We start from the raw sequence: 9,407 nt of genomic DNA, 5'->3' as shown, positions 1-9,407 counted from the left end.
ACAAAGTAAAAAGCAACCATACTCCATTACAGCAAATTGTCAAAACACAAGGAAATACTTCACACAAACTTATGGCCTTTATCATTAGAAGGATAATTAGTCAAAAATGATTAAACTCTCACATGATCCAACCTCATTATATCTCAAATTGAATGGGACCATGTAAAAACTTTGAGATATCTGAAGTTTGAGATATTGAGTGTAAAAAATACTTAGTACTTAAGAAAAAATAGTTTTGACCGATACATTGTATTTGATATATATCTGTATTTCAGATACTGATGTTTAGCTGTATTCCAAAAAGTCTTCAAGACTGCTATTCATTGCATGCATATCCAGCATGAAATCAAGATTCATTTTTCAAATTTTTAAAAGCACATGGGTGAATGTAATACCGGTATATGAAATTATATCAATGATATGAAAAATAGCTAATCTTACTACTTGTAAAGAAAAAAAGAAAAAGAAATTGATCAACATTTATTGAAATAAAAAGCTTCTGGACCATAAAATCATATCTCAATAATTAAAAATGTATGCAATATAATACAATGTACAAATATCACCAGGCATTTCCTACAGCTTTGTTATGTATTTTTCTTATTTCATTTGATTAATGAAAAATGAAGCCAATTTAAAACCCTTGACCTTGGCTCAAGCACATTCAAAAACAGGAATAGCTCCATGCAGATATATGCTAAAATCAGGATCATGTACATATATCATATATACATAAACATTTTGAGTATGTGTCATACATGTCTGCCAACAAAAAAAGTGAAACAATGCATAAAGCTTGAGGGGTGGAACGAATGTTGTGTTCATAATACACTGTATACAACATGACTCTAAAATCAAGGGGGGTGTCACAGACCACGAGACTATTTTATGCCCCTGTGCAAACATCCCCATCCCCCCCCCCCCCCAAATTATGAAAACTACTTACAGCTAGTTATCATATCATAAAGCAATACTCTCAAATGTATATTTCAAACTAAATCCAATACTGATATTTGTGATTTTTATTTATACAGCATAGATAGTACATTGTACTATGACTTAAAAAGAGATAATTTGAATACTGGAAATAAATACCAAAAAAATAAATACATGTACATAAAGGATTTTTTTAAATACTTATTTTTTGACATAACTTTAACCCTGACCTACTAGAATAATGTTACCAGATTTGACAATTAAAAAGTTTCAACCTCTTGGAACAGCAGTTAGAACATTTACTCTAAGACAGTGAAGCAAGGAGTTGATCCTTACATCACAGGTTCAAATACACTGTGTGACATGGGGACTGGTCCTTTGGATAAAAAAGTTTAGAAAGAGGTTTTTTGTCACAGTAGTTATCAGCACTATAAAGATCCCTCACTGATCAAAGACTGTAAAATGCCATGTACGAACTAAATATGCAACCATCCACTGACAGGAAGGTGGTATCTAAATATGTGAGTAGAATTCTTGAAGGAACATAGAACAATTACGCAAACAAACAAAAAAACCAAAACAAACCCTATTTATGACTTACATGTATATGAAATAAGGGGTTTATCAAGATACAATAATCTTACAAACTCCTAAAGTATTCTCATTCATAAAGGTTATCTGATAAAATAAAACCTTTTTAGCCAGCAAAAATAAACTGATTTAGATGGACAGGTATTCTTCAGATATGTTAAGTTGACATAACCTTTGATTTTTCAATTGCATAAAAAGGAAAAAAAGGAAAATAAATCCATTGTGTGTTGACTTAAACCATTGAAACAAAATATTACACTGACATAAAAATTTCATTAAAATCATGAGCATTTTGATTCAGTCCACTATTTAGCACCACAAAAAACTCCTTCAGTCTTGTTTTTGTACATATATAAAAGCACATTAATGACATTATGTGATACTTTTAACAGTAGAGGGAGCCACTGTTGTGGTCTTGGAATCCCCTTTGAAGACACCTGTTCCGTTAAGGATGAGGATAACGATGACTATTAAGATGACAAACACCACTACACCGATGATGATCATCATCTTTGTGTTCTTCCACCAGTACTTCTTACGAATTTTTTTAGCAGTCTTCTGAAACTGTGAGGACTGCAAAAGACATTGGTTTGGAAAGATGATTTCTCCATTAAAATTATCCCTGCTTCTATCATGATGAAAACAAACACTTATCAACATGAGATTAACAATATTCAATGTTCTCAGTGACAAACGAAATGTCAAAAACCTTTTTGACCTCAAAACTGCATTTAAATTTGACAAAACTTTGTTTTTGATATTTAGTATAGGTATTCTCAGTGCTTAGTATCAAACTGTACGGCAAATTCTGAATCTACTTAGATGTGAATCTACTATGCAGCTCTATAATAACACATGAAATATAGCATATGTCATTACACATTACATAAAGAGTACTTAGTAAACTGGGATTTACCACAAATCACTTTCAACTCAAGAATATACACATACAGAGCAACTGATTTCACATAAAAGAAGAAAGACAGCTGGTATATCGATATTTCCAAATTTGAAAATTGAAACAAACTTCCATACACTGTGATTTGTTCATTAATAAAGTGAGCTTTTATGAAAATTAAAAAATATATAATTGTAGCAAAAAAGTTATACAACCTCTAGCAATTCTGCTTTTAATTGTTTTTTCAATAATTAACTTACACTGGCCTCTAGCTCCTCTGTTTTGTCTATTAGGTTCTCCAGTCTCTCTCCCCGGTCTAACACCCTTTCAATGTTTTGTGTCATCACATTCTTGACATCATCCACCTGAGATCGTAAAGCACTAACGTGATCTCCAGCACCAGGCTTAGAAAATTTCTCCTGTTAACAGAAAGATACAGGCATTGAAAAAGTTAATATAATACAAGCAATTTAGCAAAGAACCAGTAAAACTTGTATGATAAATCTAATAGAAATCAAACCAAAACCGTCTCCTGCGTAGCGCAGTGGTTAGAGCGTTTGCTCTAGAGTTATGGAGTAAGGAGTTGATCCTTACGACGTGGGTTCAAAACCCACTGCTGGACATGGAAACTGATCCTTTGAATGAGTCCATATTCGGGTAAACTGAGGTCCCATGTCAAAGTAGGCGCTGGCACAAAAAAGATACCTAATTGCCAAAGGTCTAAAGTGCCAAGTATGGATCTTAATTCGAGTCTTTCAACATCAAGGGGCTGTGTCTCAATACGAGTTAAAATTTCTTGAAGGGATTTTAAATGAACAAACAAATCAAAACTGTAGGAAGAGTAGCCTTTTGAAAAATATGTTTACAGACAGACAGATTGACATTTTATCAGTGCATTAGCTCTTGTAATCTTTCATAGAGCCCAGAAATGGAATGTCTGGGTGGACAGAATGAACAAAGGATCTACAAATTAATAACATTCTTTCATATTCAGAATGGAGGCTAAAAAATTATTATTGTTTAATGCCTACAGAAAATCCAACTATAGGAATGATTTTTTATAAATTGGGCAAGTTATTACTTAATTTCAAATTAGCACAAATGAAGGCAGTTGATTTAACTAAAAACATGGCACCGTGCACATTCTGGTGCTTTTAACTGAACATTTGGTACAACCATAGCACATGGACTCAAGTACTGAAGGCTCACTTTGAATAAGAAAAGTGACTGTAGTCACCTAACTGGTGACTACGAGGGTTGTCTCAAAATTTCGTAGACTGAGTTCATATCTTTTAAAGAAATTAACGTATCTTTATAAAATTTTCAGGGTGGATAAAGCATGTTCTTGGCAGATAAATTACGAAGTTTTATCATGTTTACTTCAAAACTTTTCGAGTAATAACATTTAAAGTGATATAGTTCTCTAACACCCGGAGCAATCTGCGACGTCACAAAATACAAATGTCAACGGTTCAAATTTTTGGAGAAAATATTTCAATTACCAGAACCAAATTTTTACATTAAACGAAACGGTTATTATTATAAATGTAAAATATCTTAATTACTATGATATGACCAAACATAAAAATATGTAAGCAAAGTATATGCATGTACAGGTATGAAATAATAATAATTTGAAAACGCTATTATATAATATTTCTACGGGCTTTTCGTCTGTTTTCTCTAATGGATTTGCACAGTGGAACTCTTGCCCATATCTTAGCCCTGTCTTTTATTTAGTTACTGTTATTCACATATGCATAGAGAAACCGTTTAAATCATTTTAATTACTAAGGACGATAAAAAATTTCATAGTCTACCAAACATTTATGACTGGTACATTTCTGTAAGAGTGAATTCAGGATCAAATCACTCGATCCTAGTCCAGTGCGCCGCCTGGACCAATGCAGCCGCCATTTTTCAAAAATTCGGATTTCAACCTCATGTAAATAAAACCTTATAAATTTCATATTTATCAAAGCATAAACATCAAAATTTGAGGAAATATATAGTGAATAAAGCAGTATTAAGAATTTTCATTTCCATTTAAAAAAAAATGGGGTAGTAATTACTTTTTTGTAGGGTTTTAAATATAACATATCAAATTCTAATTGCTACTTTTGGGTATTGCGCCGCCTTCCTACACCAGACAATGAAATGTGTCTATGAAATATGAAAAATTTGTGTAGTTACTCTATATTTGTCCATAAATTTATTAGGTAGTGTTTGCTTAATCTATATACGAAGTTTCATTAATGTATGACATAGGGTTCCTACAAAACAACGCTTGTCTACGGAATTTTGGGACAACCCTCGTATTATACAGTCTCCAATGATTGAAACAAAGGGGACCAGACACATTAATTGGAAATTTAAGATCAAGGAAATTCAAATCACCAAAATTTTCAATACATTATTCTGCATCCCTAAGAGCTAGATATTTACCATATCCTGAGCCATAATAAATCCAAAATCACTGTCAAGTTCATGGTGACCAGCACTCACAGCTCTCATAGACAGGGTACCACTCTGGAACTTCCTCTTAATCTACAAATCATACAGACACTTCAGAAAGTGTTGTTCATCATTAGGGAGTCATCTCCCCTTCTTTTGATAAATGAAAATTGATATGAATATCTATACACATGTATAATTAAAAGAATATTTGAAAATTAACCTGAGGGTAGGTGGTGAAATAATATACAATTCTTTGCATTCCTTTATTACTAGAGAATTTTCTACTACATGTATCTATGACCTAGCTCCTCTAAAACTAAACACAGAAGCATCATATAAAATGGTTAAGTATGATAAAGAAAGAATAAAATATACCGTACTACATGTATAATAAACAATATTACTTATAATTCAGCAAAGTATATGTAAGAAATAAAAAAAAAGATAATAATAATAATTCCTCCAGATATACTGCAATAATAGGAAAACTAAATGTTGCGTATAAATTCAGAATATATTAGGGTTCACCCATAGAGCTATCTATATATCTCCTAGTATTGACCAAGAAATCACCTTGTTTAGATTGCATACTTGTTGAATTCTTCAAATAATTCTGAAATATTATGTAGATTTAGATCATTCGCTTTATTTATCCTTTGTATGAATGTGGTTTAATTTAAATTGTTTCTGAGATATAGAATTTACAAGTAAAAGTGTGATATAACAGTATAAATAAACTCCTTTTTAAACTCTGAAATATCTAGAATTCTAGTGCCAAGGATATGTTGAAATGATTTGGAAATATCAACTCCTCCTTCTTAATAAATTTAACCAAGGTACCTGACACATTTTTCTTGGTCCCATTGAATTTAAGATATTAAAGTTTGACTACATTTTGAAAATTGATACTCTATGTGAATTTAAGGCACTTGGTTTCTTGTATTTATTATAACATCATGAAATGATAAATCCCTTATTTGAATATAAAAAATTCATACACCCTCCTTGAAAAGCTTATCAAATATATTAGCATGAAATTTATTTTTGTGAAATTGCATGAGACTATACAAGTATATTCTTGAGAAAATTTCATTCGATTGTGTATCATATCTGAAGATTATACAAAGAGCAGTAACTAAAATTCATGAAAATTTTGAATTGCTTAGAAATTTTAATAAACAATTTCATGAAAATAATTAAGTGTCCCTTCCTAATCTTACTTATCATAACCTGAATTTTCTATGATTAAAACATGCCATTGGGATTTATAGACTACATGTACCTGTTTTGTTTTTGACAAACTTTTTCTAAAGAGCTTATTAAATGTAAAACTTTATATAATCTTAAGGAATTTAATATTAAATAGGAATGATGGAAACTTACATAGGAATGTTTATGTTTCAAGATGACCAGTTATAGTCCTTCTCCTGTTCCTTAAAACCAACATTTAAATTTCCTCCGATATATTCCTATATGATGTAAAACTTTCATCTCATATGCTCAAGACTAGAATTTCTAGCATAAAGTTGGTTGCAATTAAAAATCCATAAAAGAATCATTTAATAAAAACAGTATTACCTCAGCAAGGTATGCATAAGGTTGTTTTTTCCCAAAATCAGGACTTGCAGCACACAAAAAAATTTTTTCTAACACAGTAAAAATAACAAAATTTCATGAAAAAATAATTAACAAGTCTGATAACTGCTGCATTTCATTTCCAGAAATATGCATAGCATTTCTGACATTTTTTGTTTTCATTTCCAAATTTTTTTTTTCATTTCCGGAATTTACCTGTGTGGCAATTCAATGTTTTCTAAGTAAGTGAAAATGGAATTTTTAAAGTATTTATACCAAATATTGATAAAAAAATGTCTATACATTTATGCATATGTGTAGCACAAGGTTTTGTTTTTTTCACCACACTTAACGTTCACTAAATTTTAAAATGTCAGGGACAGCACCAAACTTATGTCCAAGTCATTGATACATTTACAACACTAAGAAATTGGATTTTCATGATTTATTTGTGATTTATTCCTTAAAAATTTTTCATAAGTAAAGTCTTCAAACTCTTAATAAAGGTACTACATATGTATTTGAAAAATGTCAGAAATGCAAACAAAAAAATATCGGAAATGAAAACTAAAAAATGTCGGAAATGAAAAGTTGATAATTACAGAAAATCCTAGAAATGAAATGCAGCCCTGATAACAATTAGAAAACTACAAAGCCCATAGGCAAGGCTTATCTAACTATTATTTGATATATCAAAACATGCATTAGGCCAGGTAAAATTAATCTTTAGATTCTCATCCTAATTTGCTAAAAAATGGGGGCCATTTTTTATAATTGTTAAAATTTATACGTATCAGCAAAACATGGACGCCTCGATATATTTTTTTTTTCATTATGTTAATGCAAATATGTAAAATTCTTTTCATATTCTTTTGATATTTAAAGAAAATTCTTGCTTTAAAAATTAAATATTTATTGTTAGTTAACAAATTATTGCAAATTACACGGTAAAAACACAATGAGGTGTAAATAAATTGTGTATGCATCATTTAATAAAAATGTTCTAATAATTATCTACTCAAGAAAGGCCTTCTTTAAAGTCTGTCATACGATGTTGTTTTTTCTTTTTTCCAAAATCACACACAGCTGGAGATCGTTATATATAACTTGCAGCACACAAAAAAATCATCTATTTTTTCTTATCACACCTCTCTAATAAATACTTGCTCATGCCAAAATGTGTTTTTGCTATTTTTTCTTCTCTGCCTTCTCTATACAAAACATCTTTTCCTTAAAAAACACTTTTATTGCCGATTTTTAATTCTTCACATGGCTCTTTTGCTATAAATAGGAAACTTTTAATACAAAGGTCTTAAACTTTAACCCAAATTCTTGCTTAAAAATACTAAAATACCATTATCAAAATAAAAAACATGATATATTAAAGATTAATTTTATATGGCCTTATACTCCATGCATTAATTTTCAGATCAACAAACACAAAATGTCATAAAATTCAATTCTACAAAGAAATTTAGAATTCTTGAAAATTTTCTTTAATCTATATCAAAATTATTGTTTGCTTTTCCCCACATTTCAAAATTCACAAAGTATTGTTGCAAAATGCAGAAGAATGGTTTTCAGTACATGTACTTCTAATTGAAATCATCCCCTTTAAGGTTCCACTTTTATTAAAGCAAGAAAACTAAAAATTCAATGTATATTACAGGACATTCCATTAGTATTTCAAACATCAATCATGCAAGAATTATATTCATTTACAAGTTTTAGCAAATGTTTTTTTATTGGTGATTGGCTTTATAGTGTGATTTAATTAACCTACCGGTAATAATGCTCATTTGATTATTGAATTTTTAGTTCACTTTCAAAATAATTTCAAAATTTCAGAATACAATATGTACTTTTAGATTATCAATACTATAAAGTACCTTTCTGACTGGTAGGTAGTTTTTCCGTCATTCCTCGTGGGAATATTTGACAGAATTGACTGCACCACATTCTCAAATGACCCTGATCCTGTCTGATGGCTGCATAAGATTGTTGTACCCCTTGTTATACAACTGTATGTTATAGCCATCTGAAAATAACAAAAGATTTGATATGTATATTAAAGTTATCTGTGATAAGAGGTACTGTGAGCAATGAGCTCTCAAAATGATACCCTGGTGTCCTACAGGATAAAAGTGAGCACAGCGAGCGTTGCAAAGCGACGTTCATCACTGTGAGCTCTAATGACAATGCCTGGGCGGAGAGAAAATTCAGACTACTGCACATTCATTCGATAGAATTTTTTCAGCAATAATTTGGACCCACAATGCATCGCTTTGTACACAGAAGCTAAAGCAATGCTCTCGCGAGAATAACTACTACAAAAGTTAAATGAACAATAAACTTGCCTTGATTTAATGAATTTATTGCAGAAAAATATAGTCAATGAAACGGTTCTTCATTAAAATCAGCCCTGTTCAGGATTTGGTTAGGTAAAGCAACATGCATACGAAGTCATATGATGTCAGAGTCTTAAATGCACCAAATGTCACGTGCGGTTTGACGAGCCCAATCTAAATGAAAACTGAATAACTATCTGTGCTCACCCTTACGGTCACACCGTCAACATATTAATGACAAAGTCCATGTTTTGATCATGGAAGACCTGAAATAAGTGTCAGATCAAAAAGTAAAATTGAACGTGCACAACGACATCAAGTAATAAAAAATCTGTGAAAGTAACATTAAATTTTATTCAGTAGTGTAGGAGAAGTTGCCGATAAGAAATGGGTATCCTAAATTCCTTCAATGTTAGAGAAACTAGAGGTACTGTGAGCAATGAGCTCACTAAATGATACCCCCCGCCTCCCATATGGAAATAATGGCAGTGTCCATGTTTTGCTGTGGGAAACCCAAAATACTGGTATGTGTCAAATCAAAAAGTAAAATAGGATGTGCACAATGGCAATATATAAAAAAGATTCTGTGAAAGTTTCATCAA

General features: G+C 31.0%; 1 protein-coding gene across 2 annotated transcripts; it reads right to left on the bottom strand.

The window, feature by feature from the left end:
* Positions 1-465: 465 nt before the first annotated feature.
* LOC134258129 (vesicle-associated membrane protein 8-like) lies at positions 466-8,516 on the bottom strand. 2 transcript variants are annotated; one of them, XM_062740682.1, is made up of 5 exons: positions 7,584-7,604; positions 6,461-6,523; positions 4,871-4,972; positions 2,686-2,844; positions 466-2,100 (listed from the first exon to the last, which is right to left on the bottom strand). In XM_062740682.1, exons 1-5 carry the CDS (start codon positions 7,584-7,586, stop codon positions 1,900-1,902), a joined length of 528 nt encoding a protein of 175 aa, XP_062596666.1. In that variant the 5' UTR covers positions 7,587-7,604; the 3' UTR covers positions 466-1,899. The 2 variants fall into 2 exon arrangements, with proteins under 2 accessions (XP_062596666.1, XP_062596670.1); XM_062740686.1 differs by lacking the exons at positions 6,461-6,523; positions 7,584-7,604 and adding an exon at positions 8,347-8,516.
* Between the last annotated feature and the right edge of the window lie 891 nt (positions 8,517-9,407).

The sequence above is a fragment of the Saccostrea cucullata genome, unplaced genomic scaffold, assembly GCF_032062105.1.
Source record: "Saccostrea cucullata isolate Sc308-1 unplaced genomic scaffold, CSIRO_AGI_Scuc_v1 ctg517, whole genome shotgun sequence".
Lineage (NCBI taxonomy): Eukaryota > Metazoa > Mollusca > Bivalvia > Ostreida > Ostreidae > Saccostrea > Saccostrea cuccullata.
This window is presented reverse-complemented; position numbering and strand designations above follow the sequence as displayed.

What these genes read in the sequence shown, in the direction of transcription:
- LOC134258129 (XM_062740682.1), bottom strand. An exon ending in CTTATGCATACCTTGCTGAG is followed by an intron (nt 4,973 to 6,460) that starts GTAATACTGTTT and finishes TATGATTTGTAG; the next exon opens with ATTAAGAGGAAGTTCCAGAG. An exon ending in CAGAGGAGCTAGAGGCCAGT is followed by an intron (nt 2,101 to 2,685) that starts GTAAGTTAATTA and finishes TGTCTTTTGCAG; the next exon opens with TCCTCACAGTTTCAGAAGAC.